Raw genomic sequence first — 17,101 nt, forward strand, 5'->3', positions numbered from 1 at the left:
TACAGGATATGGATAATTCCCCACTGAAACCTCTGAGTATGTTTCCTCCCCCTACCGGGGGCAGGATGTAGGGCTTGCAATCTTGTATCTAAAGCGAATCATCTACACCTGACCATGCACTGCTGTAAAGGCTCACAGTTGTTACACTGTTATGTCTCAGTCACAACTCCTTTTTTGTCAGTCTTGGGGTAGCCATTCCAAAGAATATGCCTTAAGATAGCAAAGACCCTCAAAATGTTTTTGGCACAAGAGTAAGAATATAAGAAGTGGGACACTGGTGCCATATCTAGCAACATACTAATTTAAGTGGTCAGTAGCACGTCTCTAACAAGGAGCGTAAGGAACATAATATCATGTGTAGAAACCTGGTAGAAATATTCCTACTTTGTGAAGCACTGTACAAACAAAATAAAATGCCTTACTCTCTTAAATGTGTTGAGCAGAGTTCTAGAACGTTTCAATTTAGTTTGGTTTTTTTCCCCCCAAAGACATAATTTTGAATATGCAGATACATTTTTTTCTCTCATATATCCCTTCAATTCCCTGAAAACAAATAATTTAGTGCTCTTATTTGGAAAGCAGGTTCCTTGCATTTTAAATATCTGCAGAGGCAGACACTAAGGGCAATGTATGCATCTCAGCTTTTCAAACCTCTCCCTCAGAGAAGTAACCTTACCAATATGGTCACCAGGAAACAAAGTCACAGAATAACTGTTATAATTTTTGCACAAAAATCAAATAAGGAAAAACAGTCTCCTGTAGAAGCTTACATTCAAACCAAGGAACTCTAGAAGAACAAGCTGAAAGGCTGCATAAAAAACAAGAGTGAAAACTGCTTAATAGACCAAGAGTCAAGTAAGTAAAAAAAATTAGACACAGAATTATTTCTTAAAATAGGAGCTCTTCTCCCCAACAGAGGAAGAAGCCACCAGGATGAGGATTGGAGACAAGGCCTCATGGGAATAGAAATGCTTTGGATGTACAGATTTATTGGATAAGACTAGGAAATTGTGCTCACTGACCAATGTGAGAATGACTTGTATTATAAAGGAGGAATCTTTGCAACAAGTTAAGAAGCCCAGAAAAAAGTGAAAAAGTGCCTCAGAAAACAAGCATAACAATTTTGGACCTGCAGGAAGAAAGGAATGTGCAAAGTCCTGGCTGGCTGGCCCCACCTCACTACCAAATGCCTTAACTAGTACAGAATCTGATGGGGAAATCTTACTTATTACAAAAGTATACTACTAACTATAGGAAACTGACATGCAAAAGGGCAACTATGTCCATTACACAGATTTCCTTTTACAACTGCTATACAGACAATGCAACTACCAAATCATCCCTGGCTGCCTAAAATCTCCTAATGTTATTAAAAAAATGAAAGGCATAATTGTGGTCAGCTCTACACAGATATGCAAAATGAAACTAGAAACTTTTTGCCCCTCTCGAGTATCTACTGCAATGCCAGAAACATTGCAGTTCTTAGATTATGAATCACAAAATTTACAGTTTAGAACTGCAACCATATATATCTTATATGTATCTTAAATATTCCTTCCATCCTCTTAGAAAAACTGGCAGCACTAGCCTGCACATTGGATGCATACCTCACAGACAAATGAAAGTGAGTATATCTTGCCTGTAAGGGCACATGACTGAAATTGTGAAATTAATCTTGCACATATACAATAAAATAAACTAATTCTATAAAATTTCTCTCCTTGAAAGACTTGAAAAATCCACCAATTGTGTAACAATGCTAATGCCTCCCATATGGGCTTCAGTAGTGTTGCTAAAGACATTTTGCACACTAATACTGATGTTAATGCTAATACAAGCCATACCACACCACTTAGCAATACATTCACTTACTGAGTTACAAGTACAGTTGTACCTGGAAAGAATATAAGAGTCTATTATGAGAGAGCTCATTCACCATCTCACAATATTAACATGTACTAGCCCACTTAAAACCCTGAGAAATAGAAAAATTGGAACATCTATGGTACTGAATATTTTTACTCTCAGTCTAACCTGCAAATCAAGGTGTATATGACTTAATAAAATCATCACATGGCTCTGATTCTTTATTCAAGCAAATAAAGATTCCTGCAACACAGTGAATCAGTTCAATGGAGCTGTAGAATAAATTGTTGCTAAAGCAGTAAGCTGCTCATAAACATAATTCAAGTAGATTCCAATCCAAGTAAAAGAATTTTATATTTTAAGGTATTTTAGGTCATTAATTTCATGAAGTGTATCTACATAAAAGGATGCAGGCTTACAGTCTGAAAATTAATTCTAGTAAGTTTTTTGCAAGGAACTCATATATGTTCCTATAAAAGCACTCTAACTGCAAAGAGATAATGCTTTTGTCAAGCATAGTGAATTTGTTTTTCTTCTAAAATGTAAAACAAACTCATGGTATATGATGCTACCAAGAGATGACATTTCAACAATTTTTGAGAAGTACTGTCTCCTTAAGTAAGTGAGGTTTCAAATGTTTCTCTGTTTATAACAACTGTACCTTTAAGATCAAATTCTGTCCCTTCAGATACACACTTCAACTTTCCCCTGAAACCTTCCTCTCTTTGGGCTGTTTGTTATGCCTTTTTTATTTGATCTACTAACACAGCAGGAGGCAGAATAATAACTCTAGATCTTCCCTCTCAGCAGCAAAATACTTTATTGCTGCAAAGTTAACTCAGTCAGTCACACATAATTTGGAAAAACAACCATTTAGTACCTGGACAAATCAAACTAACCATCTTGAGCTATACAGAAATGTAGTACTAGAGAACTCAATGTGTTAAAGAAAAAAAATAGGCATTTTAAAATTTTTTTTATCTTCTCCATCCCTATTACAAAATGTAACCTAGAATCCAGCCCTCTGACCCTTACCTTTCCATGCAGGTACACAGGACAAGGAATAGTTCTGTCCATAACGTATAGTTAGCCAAGGTCTTGGTAAGGAATTCCACAATTCCTACTTTATAATCTTTAAGATTAAGAGAAGGAAGCAACTTATAGAAACGGAAGGAAAACCAGCTTAAGTGTTCTTAAAAAAAAAAAGTAAAAATAAAGTAATAGTGTACACTGTACCTCTGAAGTTTTGTGTTTTTGTAATCTATGAAGACTCTATTTTTTAGAGTTTCTGAAGAAACAAAAAGAGGAAGCAGGCTACTAAGGAAGGTTAAAAAAAAAATCACCAAATAATAACTAACTTCAAAAAGGCAAAGAGATACCTCTAATGAGGTGGGATGCACAAGACTCAAAATTTACATGTAATCTTAATATGAAAAATCTGACACTGTGACCCTTTTTTTTCCCAAAGAATTTGAGATTAGAGAATCATAAAAGTTTTCCTCCTATTTTTATTATTTTGTACTATGAAATAAATTTAAGGATTCACTAGATTTACCTAAAGTCTTCAAGAAAAAACAGACAACAGTGTCTTACCAGCATTACACCATTAATCAACCTCATAATAAAACCTGTCTGCTTAGCATTCTACTTTCACTTGTCCCCAAGAATCCAATTTGGACAGTTACAAGATAAAACATTGAAGTCTGAGACTTAAACATATTCTCCAACAGGAAAAAGGTAGGTGAAATTTTAAAGACTGAGCACTACACAATATAAGGTCTTACCTGCCTTATGTTTATATAGCAAAGAAGTTTTCCAGAATTCCCTACCCACTCAGTAAAATACGCACCCTGCATACTGCAGGGTAGCTGCAGGACCACAACAGAGAAGACCATACACGAAGCACACCAAACACAGATAGGCTCTTGTCCAAAGACTGGAGGCTTAGTAGACATGGTAACATCTCCATGGGACTCATCAATAGATCAGCTGGGATATCCCCATGACAGTGAGACTACCTGGTTTTAGCATACACCTTGTTTAGGGGCAGACAGCCCTAGGGAATCAGCACCCTTAATACTGTTTTTCCACATCAGAGCATGCCACCTTTGAAAGCAACGTGAAGGAATTGCTAACAAAAGCTGAGGTACTGCCTTCATTTGCACGGTTGAAGACAGTGACTCCTTTTCTTAAAACCTTTGCCCCACTTTTCAGATAGGCTGGTGTAGTTCCAAACTTTAAATACTTGTCTAGGACTAGGTAATACTTTCAAATACATCAAACTCCTTACTGAAATATCTGGGTTTAATCAACACAAAACTATTCATAATGTTAAACTGAAACTTTCCTACTTTTCATAAAATAGAAGTACACAGTGACCAAAAATTGGTGCCAGTGTCAAATTCAATGAAAATGTAATTACTTCATACAAAGCAGAGCAGCATCAGTGGGACAGATTCAGGAAATTGCTTTCAAAATACTATAAAAGTGGCTAAAAAGTATCTTAACATTTGGTAGTAGAGGTTCAAGCTCCTTTGTGTAGAAGACCTTTCTGGCGCAGTACAAGTTCAAAGCACCATAGCTATATCCTTCTCTTTCACATACAATGCCTTAACTGTGGTTCCTTAAGTGAGAGACAGAAAACAGAATGAAAAGAAGTGTATCACCATTTCAGTAATCCATTTAGAAATATTAAAGTTAATGGATTTACATCTTCATATTAATATACATTTGTCTTTGTTCCTTCCATTCTAAAAAAGAAGTATCTTTTCCTCAGATATGCTGATTCATTTTATTAGTATAAGCAAGAATAGCTGTCAGTTTCACTAAAAGCCTGATTGACCCAGTCAAAGTGATTAGTGTAGACTTTGTGATAAATGAATTAATACAAGCATTTTATTTTGAAAGCATATATAACTGAACTTTATAAAGGTAGGTATTACTAGCCTGCAGACACAACATTGAAGCACTTTGTTGATTTAAAAGATAGGTATATACGTAGAAGTGTAAACTTCTTAGAAGTAAATTGGAAAGTTACAGAAGTATTCTTACATGCTTTTTAAAAGACATCATACACATGCTACATACTTATACAATTTCTAAGCCTCCATAATGAAGAGTAAAAAAAAGGTCCTTAGTATTTACTGCTCTTTGATGAAAAAACATAATTCTCAATAGGTATTATTCATGTTCTCTGAAAACTTGCTCCTCTTGCAGATAAAGGCCTGCAAGTTAGCACTGACTTAAGCTTTTGTCTGGAACACAGAACCATTCATAAGCACACTGGGAAAACTGTACCAGAACAGGGAAGCCAGCACAGACCACACAGTAATAAAACATGCTAAGGCACAACAGTGAAAGAAAATAACTGTGATTTGCGGAGCCAGAACAACACCAATGAAATGTCAGGTTACTCAGCCAAAACAGTAAAAATATAGTGTTGCTAATGCAGTTTCTACACATGTATATTGAGAAGCTTCAACTGACACAATCATAGCACCTACAGATTACAGTTTTTCACTCACCTAAATTATACCAGTAAAAGCTTGATGTGTAGCACAGCTGTAAAGGTGTATTTAATTTCACCTGTGAGCAGTCCTAGCGAAGGAATTACTTGTATGCAAAAAAACTCAGCATAAACAAAGGCCTTGGGGAAAAATTAAGACCTTGGGATGTAACTGTATTTTATTTTTAATTTCATTCTATTTACTTTTATTGGACTTCAATATTTTTTTAAACTTCTTGGACTCTAGCAGCAATCTGAATCTATCATTTTACCATTCTGATTTTTACTATGTAGTGTTAAAGACCACACATACGAATTATATTTGAAATATGAATACAAAAATACATGCAAATGATTCATTAGCTTTTACTTCCTCTCAAAAATAAAGATTTGGTTTTTAAGCAAAACAAAGCAACAAAAATCACCACGTTCCTACAAAAAAAAAGCAACTTTTACTACCTTTATGCAAATTTTAGTGATTTATTTAAATCACTATTTAAGTTTTCTCTGCAGTGAATGCAATGACTCCACAAACAGATTATATACAAAGCAGTACAGAACTTGTCCTGGAAAGCAGAAATTATAATAAAAAGATCCTCATCCAAGTTTGTGCTGCTGCACCTGCTGCTACTTAAACAAAACAGAAAAGAGTAAATAGTGTCCTTGAACAACAACAGTGAAACTTATCTCCTAATAGAGTAGAGTTGCCTATTCCCAACTGCAAAGGAGAGACATGAATACCTTTATCAGGATTCCAAGATTACAGTGCAGGCTTTGTTGAATTCATTAAAGTAATAGTGAAACAGATGCAAACACGTGGGCACATATGCAGGCTTTGAAGCTACCTATTTAAACTGTCAGTTCTCATCTTAATTAAGCATAATAAATAAAACCAGCTAAAAAGCAGAGTCTCATATTGCCAGAATCTGCAAGAACCTGTTTTCAGAGAAATACTATTACACTGGCTTGAAATTCTTACAAACACATTTTATATGGTCAACAAAACATTTTCCCAACTGTTTTGTTCTCTGCAATCTTATGAATTATTTTCCATTATAAAAGTATAAAATGTTCAATAGGATCCATCTTTTCTACTGTAATACTTTGCATTGGCAATTGTGAAGTGAAAATAACAGCAGAAGCAAGTGATTTGCAGATCTTACTTTTCCAAATTCTTAATCTATACTTAATAATCTGACACATTTAAGACAAGCCATCTATTAATTTTCCTCCTTTTAAGGTTACCTACCAATTATATTACTTTGCCTCTACACATACAAATGCTAAGAACAAGAAAACTACAGAAATAAAATAAACACAATACTTATAATGACCATACCTAGTAATAAGAACCGCATTATCATGGTGGGCAATCCCATTTTCTGGAATGGTGTTTCCATCACTTTGGTGGGAGAGAATGGATTTCTGCCACTTACAGAAGCTATCGAGGGACTTGTCTGCATGGTGGTTTATCTCCAAGTTTGGCTGCAATACAACATGCATACCAGAAATGTTCCAAACAAATTACTAAGGTCAGTTGTTAAGCCTTTTGAAAACTAAAATGGGACTATAATTAGAAGCAGTGGTTTCTAGGAATAAATTCTTCTTGCCAAATTTTATCTCTGTAAAATCTGACCCCAAGTTCAGCTGTGTATTACTGAACTGTCATTCTTTCCGCTCCAACTTTAATAATCATTATGTCAATACAAAAAAAAAAAATCAAAATACAGATCTAAAAATAAAACTGACATCCCCAAAGTTGTAATAATATTCACCTGAAGTAAAAAAAGATATCTTTGAGATGATACACGAGGAATATTCCTTTGAACTGCTTCATCTTGATTAAAGCAGTGAAAATTACATGATAGGTTTTGTACTCAGAGGCAGCCACTTCAAGCAATAATTGAATGAACACTATATTACACAGTAATGTAACCTGTACTTCAGAGGTATAAAGCTCAGTGCAACAGTTCTTACCTGATCTTCAGTGAGGACAATCAAACGCGTCACTATAATATTCACAACGTTTCCTAGACTGGAATCACGATAAAGTTTGGCAACCTGACCTCCAGAAAATAAGAAAAGACACAAAGTCAGACAAGAAACACTACTTGCTTCCTCAATGGTTAAAAGTTAACCCAATTTCCTCACTTAATGTAATTCCATAATTCTAATTATCATCGTCATCAAATAAGAGTTAATTTTTTATCAAAAAATGACCATTCAGTTAAAAGAACTTCTTGAGTCGCACTTTTCAATAATAACTGTTTATACTTGTTATAACTGTTCCGTAATTCATCCAGCACAATAAGTATTAAGTGTTGACATAAGCAGAATAGAACTGTATAATCTGAATGTAATTCGAATTCAAAATTAAAGACAACAATTTAAAAGTGACCACAACATACTTCTCGACAGAAAAAGTACTGCATTTTTCCCGTAATGCCAAGATTTTTCAGTATTTTAACTATTAATTCCTGCAAGTTAACACATATATTAAAGCATTATTCATGGCAATAAATAAATACTTGACAGGTCCTTTATCATTTCGGTACATGCATATTGATATGAGCACAGAGAAGGATGAAACTTACAATATTCATTACACTCAAAATGTAGTGTTCAATGTCTTTGCGACCATGGTATCCCACCATCATTTTGTCTGCTACTACCAGTGTTTCCACAAACCGTTCAAGGCTTACAGATCTCTTCTGTCGACTATGACTACTCAGTGTGTCATTGACTGGAAGTGAAGTTCGAAAAGCAGATGCATCACTCATCCACCAAGGTTTGCTGCTTCTTGTGAGGTCTTCTAGGAACCAAAACAATTAAACACTTCAGAAGCGTCACTAGTAAAAACTCATTCAAATGCAGCTGCTTTATGTTGAGATTACCATCCTCAGGGTTCTGAAGTTTTTCTTGAGGCAAAGAAAAACCACATTTTTTTAAGTTTTGTTTTTAAATAACATATAATAGAAAGCTAACTTTGAGCTTCAATATTCTCGACTCTCCTTAACTTGAACTAGGATGAAAAATTATCAATCTTCTCTTAACAGGTCTGATTCTGCACATTTACCTTAATACTGAAGATTAGTTATAATTAACCACAAGCACACTTCAGAATTTTAAAAATAAAAACAAGACAGCTCTAACATTTGGAAAAAAAATACTACAAACCAAAAATTAAACATTAACATAGAAGATACCAAATTTACTAAGGAATTAAACAAGTTGATAAGGTACCAAAACAAGTTTTTTCCCTCCTGTGAAAGTCTGCCATTTTTAGGCCATTATGCTTACACACCTATCAGTTTCAGGCCAAACAGATCAACTTCCCATTCAGAAGATTATCAGATTATGTTTTATCTACCTTGTGAATTAACTATAATGGGAAGTTTTAAATGGGCTGGCATGGGATAATTGATGTAGTTATTTTAACACTAATTTTAGTTCAAATATATTGATTCATGCTTTTCCTTCAGGTAAATATATAGAAAAAATATTTCTTGCATGCAAGAGATTGATTACTAAAAATACAAAGAGCTGTAATTAACAGCAAAACAAACTCTACAAACTTGTTTGAATTTGAATTCCTGTCCTCAGTACAAACTTGAATCCATCCTTACCTGATAAACTGGCTTTATTGGTGTGTAATAAATATCACTTTTCCACAAGGGTCAATACAGATCTCCAGTTAGAGATAATAATATAGCAAAGCATATTATTGGGCTGGTTTTATCTAAGTAGGGTTTCAAAATATCTAAATCCTTAATATCTAAATATCTAATTTTTTGCTAGTTACAGAGGAGCACAAGAATATTAACAGTTAGACACATTTAAAATTGTCTGAACAGGACTGCTCAAGTGAGCAAATTCTGAGATGCAGCCTTATATCTACTAAAACAAGGTCAGCTAAGGATGAGTTGAGACAGAACCAGTACCTCCCACAAAAAAAGCAATTCATTATGCAATTCAACTGAGCACACTATTTTCAAAGAGCAATAAGTACACTGCAAAGAATGTATGTTCAGGTCAAAACCAGGAATACAAAGCTTCAGTGTTCCCACTGCTGAAGTGTTTCGTAACTTTTGAAGGCACAGCGTTGGCTTTAAAAGGTGCATTTTTCAGAAAAGTCAAAAAATGAAAATAAACCTGATAGTTGAAAAATTGTCACTAACAAAACTGTCCTCATTCTGCAATGGGTATAATCCATTCTAAAAAAAAACTTTACCAAGTATTAAAGCCTGTTGTGGATTCTAGAATGACTACTAAATTTTTCCTGTTATTTCACTTTTATTGTAGAAAATTAAAAGTTGCTTTAATTGATCAAAGATTTTCATCTCTCTTAAGCAGTGACTTAGAAACGTCTGGAATTTTCTCTGACAGCTTCTGTATGAAAATTTTTAAAAATTCACTCTATTTTTTAATAACACATACTGATATTTCTGATGCCCTTGGAGTGCGAGTATTCTAGAAATGCAATACTGCTTCCATGTTATTTCATAATTTCCCACTCAAAGATGCAAATCTATTCTAAACACTTGAAAACCAATGACCTCATGCAGAAAACTTTCAGAGAAAAAAAATATTATTCTGGACTCATCTTGATAGTATCTTTCAAACAAAGGTCTCAGAAGACTTCACAAAAATAAACAATTCTCATTTGCTTATCCAGAGGAGAAGCTTAAGCTTCAGCTGGTCTCAAAGTAATAAGAAAGCTGGAAACAATCCTTGCACTTCAGGATTTATTAGTGCTTATGCTGCTTTACTTTAAAAGCACTAAATAATGCTGACTAAATTCTTCAAAAACTTAAAATGTAACAATAAAGGCCTACAATTTATTTAACAAAACTAGTTACGTGGCAAGTGATATCATTTTTCCACCATATTTTTAGGTTAAAAAAGAAAAAAATTAAACTTCATTAATATCAAACACAGTTACTGGGAAGTAAAACCAGCAAAAATAGAAAGGACAGACAAAGCAAAAATAAACCAGAAAAAAACACTGTAATTAACCCCCAAATAATTAGTGCAAAATATGGAATTAGGTTTTAAACTGTAGCTTAAAAGAAATCCAAATCCACATACAGATGGAGTTCACAACCACGGTAACCCAAGTTTTCCTAAGTCAGTCTTCTAAAGATATCGGGTGAGATTCAAGGTGGAGAGAAAGAAGCACAATCAGAAAAAGATCTCAAAATGCAATAGCAAACTACTCATGCAGGATGCAACCATGACAATACTTTGAAGCAAAACATTATGCTACTTTTTTCTAAATGTTTTAGCACTGTTATTTCATGCATTTAACAAGCTTTTACTTAATTTTAGAATACACTAATTGTAGAGTCTGGCATGAGTGTAACCACTACATAAATCAGCATATAACAAGAGCTATCTGGAAATAATCTGCCACTCTGCAGCTTTCATATGTCAACTCCTGTTGTTTTTCAATCCTATTCAAATACAGTATTCTGCAAGATAATCCAGTGGCCTCAAAACCCATTGAAGCAACTGGAATTTGGCAGTGGACAACTTCTTTCCAAGGCCTTAATGATTTCAGCTGTTTTAAATAAAACAGTTAATCTAGTGACAATACATACAATCTATTCCATGTTCTTATCTGAATATCCTTGCCTCCCCAATTTTTCTCTTGTATTAGTTACCGTAATGCTACCATCTACTATGAAGTAGTCCATCACTTATTCATCCCAACCAATTCCAAATGTCCTTTCACCAAACTCTGTCCCCCACTTTCTATCAGTTACTGTGAATTTTCTCAGGAAGAGAAGAGGTACACAATAAATTTAGGTCTAGGTTACAGTAGAGGAAACTTGACAGAGTGAATAGTGGCACAGCTCCTCAAACAGATTCCTCCCTGAATACAGTACTAGGAAAACTGTTCTAAAGGTAAAGCTAAAATCAGTCTCCAGACAAAATAAATGATATCCTGCGAAAAGGCAGTTAAAGCTTTGTTATGATGGCATTTTAAACCACAAAACTGGACTGTTGAAAAGTTCCAAAGCCAGTCAAATTCAGTGAAGATGACTGTATAACTGGTTTTAAACCTGGGGTGTGAAAGCTGCAAAACCGAAAATTAATACTGGATTTTAGTTTTTAGCTATTTTAGTTTTTAGATATTTGGGGATGCTTTGGATGCCATGTCCCTCTAGGATAAAGCTGCAACAGAATCACAGAATTGGAAGGAACCCACAAGGATCATCAAGTGCAACTCTTAGACCTGCACAGGACAGCCTCAGGAGTCACACCAAGTGCCTCATAGTATCATCCAAACGCTTCTTGAACTCTGTCAGGCTTGGTGCTGTGACCACTTCCCTGGGGAGCCTGTTCCAGTGCCCAGCAACCCTCTGGGTGAACGACTCTTTCTATCCAACCTAAACCTTCAGGCCATTCCCTTGGGTCTTGTAACTGGTCACCAGAGAGAAGAGATCAATGTCTGTCCCTCTTCTTCCCCTCATAAGGAAGCTGTAGACTGCAATGAGGTCTCCTCTCAGTCTCCTCTTCTCCAGGCTGAACACACCAAGTTCAGCTCAGCTGCTCCTCATAAGGTTGCCCCTCAAAGCCCTTCACCATCTTTGTTGCCTTCCTTTGGACGCTCTCTAACAGCTTCATATGTTTCTATTTTCTGCAGCCCAAAACTGCCACAATATTCAAGGTGATACTGCACCAGTGCAGAGCAGGGCGGGACAATCCCCTCCCGTGACTCACTGGTGATGCTTTGCCTGATGCCCCCCTGGACACGGTTGGCCCTCCTGGCTGCCAGGGCACTGCTAATTCATATTCAACTTGCTGTCAACCAGGACCCCCAGGTCCCTTTCTGTGGCACTGATTTCCAGCATCTAGTTCCCCAATTTGTGTAGGAACATCTGGGCTTGCCCCATCCCAGGTGCAGAATCCCGCACTTTCCCTTGATGAACTTCATAGGGTTGGTGATTGCACAGTCTCCTGATTTGTTGTGGTCTCTCTGCAGGGCCTCCCTGCATTCGAGGCAGTCAACAGCTCCTCCCAGTTTTGGGTCACCTGCAAACTTGCTTAGTATTCCTTCCAGTCCTGCATCCAAGTAATTTATGAAGATGTTGAAGAGCACAGGGCCTAAGATGGAGCCTAAGATGGTGACAGGTCACCAGTCTGATGTCACCCCATTCACTATTACCCTCTGTGCTCGACCCATGAGCCAATTGCTCACCTACCATATGATGTGTTTATCCAGCTGTGAGCTGGACATTTTGCCCAGAAGGATCCTGTCAGAGACGGTATCAAAAGTTTTACTGAAATTAAAAAAGACTATATCAACTGGCTTCTCCTGATGAACTAGCTGGGTTACCTTGTCAAAAAAGGTTTGATAAGCAGGACTTTCCTCTCATGAAGCCATGCTGGCTGTAACCAATGACTGTGTTGTCTTTCAGGTGTTTTTAGATACTTCCCAGAATAATGTTTTCCATAATTTTACCAGGCAACAAAGTGAGACTGACAGGCCAGTAGTTTCCAGGGTCACCCTTCTTGCCCTTCTTGAAAATCAGAACAACCATCCCAAGAGGCCACATAGATTTGTAGGGATCCAGCTGGAGCAGCAGGTCCCACACAATTTCAGGATTGATTGCAACTTGATCATTCTCACAGTCGTGGTCCTCCAGCTCAGGACACTGAGACCCCCTTGGTCCATCATCCATGTTGAAGACAGAGGCACATAAAGCATTAAACACCTCTGCCTTGTCTCTGTCCCTGTTTGTGAAATGACCATCCTCAGCCTGTAACGGGCTGGTGATATTTCTATGCTGCCAACTGCCATTAATATATTTGAAAAAACTCTTTTTATTGTCCCCCACATTTCTGGTCAGCTTCAACTTCAGCTGAGCTTTGGCAGTGCTCAGAAAAAAAGTTTAAAAGGTTTTAGTACCCATGAGGGTAAAACATGCCATCTGGAAAAGTAAGACCTTGCAGTCTTGGAGGAGAGCAAATTTTTTTAGACATTTTCATGAAGCAGAAATAATATACAGAACAACAGGAACAGCAGAAACTGAGATGAATGAGCATCATGTTAGGCTTGTAAAACGCAGTGCTTTAGTATTCCAGTAATTAAGGACTTTGGGACACAAAAGATCAGGAAGTGCACAGGAGCATCCAAGAACAAAAGCATCATCAAATATATAAAGGAATAAAGGCTGAATATTACACCAAGGTTTATAAAAAATGCATGCAAGATGCAGAGTTCTGATCAACCTATGATCCACGTGACAGATAACACCAGAAATATCTAAATACAACCTGACAAATCTAGCAGCTACTGCTTCATGACTTGAAGGAGAATAACATCTAAGCATTAGTCTAGAAGATAAGATCTGGTAGAGGCTAACATTCTTTCTTTTTCAAGGGATATAATAATGGTAAAAATTGCATCTTCCTGTATTTCGGAATCCATCCACTTACTTCAAGAGACTTAAGTGATAGTTCTCCCTACAAAATGAACATATATTAGTGCCCTTATTTTACAATCAGCAGGCAGCAACAGTTAAGAGACTTGCTTTGTAGTATGAGAAGTATGCAGATTGAATAATGCTTCCGAACTAAAACAGAAGTTACATACATGAAGTCTGACATTCCATAAACACATTTAACCAAAACCCTCAGAAAAAAATGTCTCCCAAGAATGGGGGTTTGCAGACAATCTGTACTGCAAGCTTAGTCAGCTGGTGCCAGTAAACATTCTAAACTCCAGAAGAAGCTGAAAAAGTTACATCAGTGAACAGTGATATCACTTTAAGACTAGTAATTGTCCGCCTGCCCTGTGCATTGATTCTCATGGAATACAACCATTCAGGACTGAACTCTTAAGAACAAGCTATTACTGAAATATAAACAAATGCAAGGTTAGAACATTTTTGTAGTATGTTAAAAACCGATTACTTTTGTGCTCTAAAATAACTTGTCAGATTTACTCCATGCTGTCTTCAAGAAGTTAGTTTTCAGCTTCAGTTTAAGCAAATGAAAATCACATCAGAGTACTTGAAAAGTGTATCTGTAAAAGTAAACAACTACTTTACAAAGAAAATATCTCTCCATTAAAACTATATAATCCTTCCATAAGCCGCATGTAAATCACATATTTGACCACTTACCCACTGGTCAGTGGGTCAGTACCAAAACACCATAAACAACTGTAAACAAGAAAGATGTGGACTCAGCTCCAAATGTATTGCTAATCATAATACTAACACATTTATTGCACACCAAGTTTCTTCCAATAAGATGGAACATTTACTAAACATTGAGCTGTAATACTCAGTCACTCAATAATGCTTTCCAGTTGGGGAATCAAGTACATTTATAGCACATTTTGAGAAAGCCCGTGCTCATTACTACCACTACACAACACAGGCATAAAACAAGACTTACTCCCACTGCCTCAGTTTTTGAAAGACAATATATTCTCAATCTGAATCTGAAAAAAAAACCAAACCAAAACTACTTTTCAACGAGACACATTACATAACCCAAAAGAAGGACTCCCACTGCTACATTCTCCACCGTGTCTTTAACACGAACCATGCAAGATGCTAAAATACATCTTAAGTTATAATATTTTAAAAGGAATGACACTCATACTCCTTTACCTGAGACTCCACAGTGCCTGTGATCATAGAAGTGTTGCTGGTGCATAGTAGATTTTTTGTATATAACATGAGGATGACCGTTCTCATAACTATAGTTACTAGAATCTTCTGTTATATTCCTTAAAGGCTCAATAAAATACTCGTCATCTTCTGTAGCAATGACTCCATGCTTAAAGAAGAAAATAAGAAAATAAAAACTTACAAAAGACAATATAAAAGCCATATAAAAAGCTTAACTTTAAAAAACATTCTCTGTTAAGAAATCCACAGCTAGAAGCCAACACATAAAATAGTGCATAAGCCAGCTCTCCTCCGCTTATTTTAGTGTGGTGCCTATAAACAACACAATGAGAAAAAATGTCATATTGTTGGAGTTCTTTCACTTTTTTTTTTTAAGATGTAGTAAGAAAGTAAGAAACATTCTCAACATATGACAAATAATGTTTTTACAGAGATGTTCCAAAACTACAAGATTCATATTCACATCAAGCCAAAATTGCATTGCTTTAATGGCAACACCAATATCCTGCTATGATGTCACACTGCTAGATGCTTAAAGCCAAACATTCCATCAAAGACAAACGCCATGAAGGATTAATTTCAGAACACATATTCAAAGAAACCATTCACTATTTCACATCTAGATGCTTAATCCAAAAACTGAGCTAGTTAATAAAAGTCAAATTATTTATATTATCATACACTGTCTACAAAGTATTTATTCCTTAAAAGGTCTTGCCACAAATCTAGCATATAAGAGTTTTTGCAGACTGTGCACTAGACCTCATTCCCCGTAACAAATGAACAGTTTTGCCTCATACCATAGTGCAGAATAGTAGATATTCTATTCCCATAACTTTCACATTTGTGAACTCAGCTTCTTCCAAACAGGAAGTGGTTTATGAAAGAAAGGGGAGATTTCAGGCCAACTATGCAATTTCCTGGACCTTCAGCAATTAAAATTGAACTTTAGCAGAAAATCCAGGTTTTGGATCCTTTTGGATATAGAATTATTGGGGAATAAGCCCTGACAGAGTTCTACACCCATATCTGCTAAATAAAAAATTCAGATACCCGTATGTAGAAAATTCTGAATGCATTAACTTTCTACAGAGGGAGAAAGAGCTATTCTTCTGATAGAAGCCTGGGAGCAGGAACTTCTGCATTCATATCCTGACCTGATGAATCACAAATTTCTACCACACCTTTGATCTGTAAAGCGAGTACTTCTCATGAGTCTTTTTTAAACCTCTACGATCAGCCATAAGACCACTTGCTCCATATCTTCTCTAAATATATCATAAAGCTGTTTTCTAAGATCAGAGCTTGCCTTTGTACTCTTGGTCAAAGCTCTCGTCCTATTACTGTTGAGTACATCATCAAATGCCTGCTGTTCTTCACTCCTGAAACAAGTAACAACGTAAAATTTACAAAATAAAAAATCCTGTGTAACACATCAGAAAGAAGTGTTTTCCAAATAGAGCTGTATTATAAATTGTGAAAATATATGTATGAACAGACTGCAGATTCCAATTACACATTCCTTACATTGCCACTTTAACAATAAGTGTTCTCTTCAGTGGTATTTTTCATTATGAACTCAATTTTTGACTCAAAAAGGTAACATCAGGCTCTATATTCACCTGGAAGATGCCAGTATGAAATTCCTCTCACAATGTCTTCTTGTTACTTGGAGTCTAAGAATTTATTAGAAAATCAATCATTTACTGGTATACTGCTGCCTAAATAGTATTGAAAATATAAACCAAACTGTAACTGGGTTTGCCAGATGTGCAGAAAGAACCTTGACAGTCTGGACTACATCCAGTCTGGATGTCAGACATCTGAGTTCAAGTGAATTCTGAGCCATTATAAACTCTGATATTATATTCCCACAGGAAGAGAATCCTGCAGAGTGGTTCTGGCCAACACCATGAGGCTGTCCACTTCATGCCAAGCTGGAGGAGACAGAGGTACCATCCAGCCTGATTAATAAATAGTGGTAATTATACATATATATCCAAAACAACATTCTAAACACCAGTTTTGGCTTATAATCCACTATTTCAGCAAAACAAAATTTCCATTGAAAAAGAAGATT

The 17,101-nt window shown here is 36.0% G+C and overlaps 1 protein-coding gene across 5 annotated transcripts in view; it reads right to left on the reverse strand.

Annotated features, from left to right (window-relative positions):
* The window catches only part of ADAMTS6 (ADAM metallopeptidase with thrombospondin type 1 motif 6), a 146,756-nt gene that overhangs the window by 118,266 nt on the left and 11,389 nt on the right, over nt 1-17,101 (reverse strand). For 3 of the 5 annotated variants that reach the window (XM_064642754.1, XM_064642750.1, XM_064642751.1), the window contains exons 4-7: nt 15,001-15,169; nt 7,966-8,183; nt 7,349-7,432; nt 6,711-6,856 (exon numbers count right to left, since the gene is read on the reverse strand). In XM_064642754.1, the coding sequence (XP_064498824.1) occupies nt 6,711-6,856; nt 7,349-7,432; nt 7,966-8,183; nt 15,001-15,169 (617 nt within the window). The remainder of the gene's footprint in view (nt 1-6,710; nt 6,857-7,348; nt 7,433-7,965; nt 8,184-15,000; nt 15,170-17,101) is intronic. The other 2 variants (XM_064642755.1, XM_064642753.1) reach the window with 1 other exon arrangement.

The sequence above is a fragment of the Pseudopipra pipra genome, chromosome Z, assembly GCF_036250125.1.
Source record: "Pseudopipra pipra isolate bDixPip1 chromosome Z, bDixPip1.hap1, whole genome shotgun sequence".
Lineage (NCBI taxonomy): Eukaryota > Metazoa > Chordata > Aves > Passeriformes > Pipridae > Pseudopipra > Pseudopipra pipra.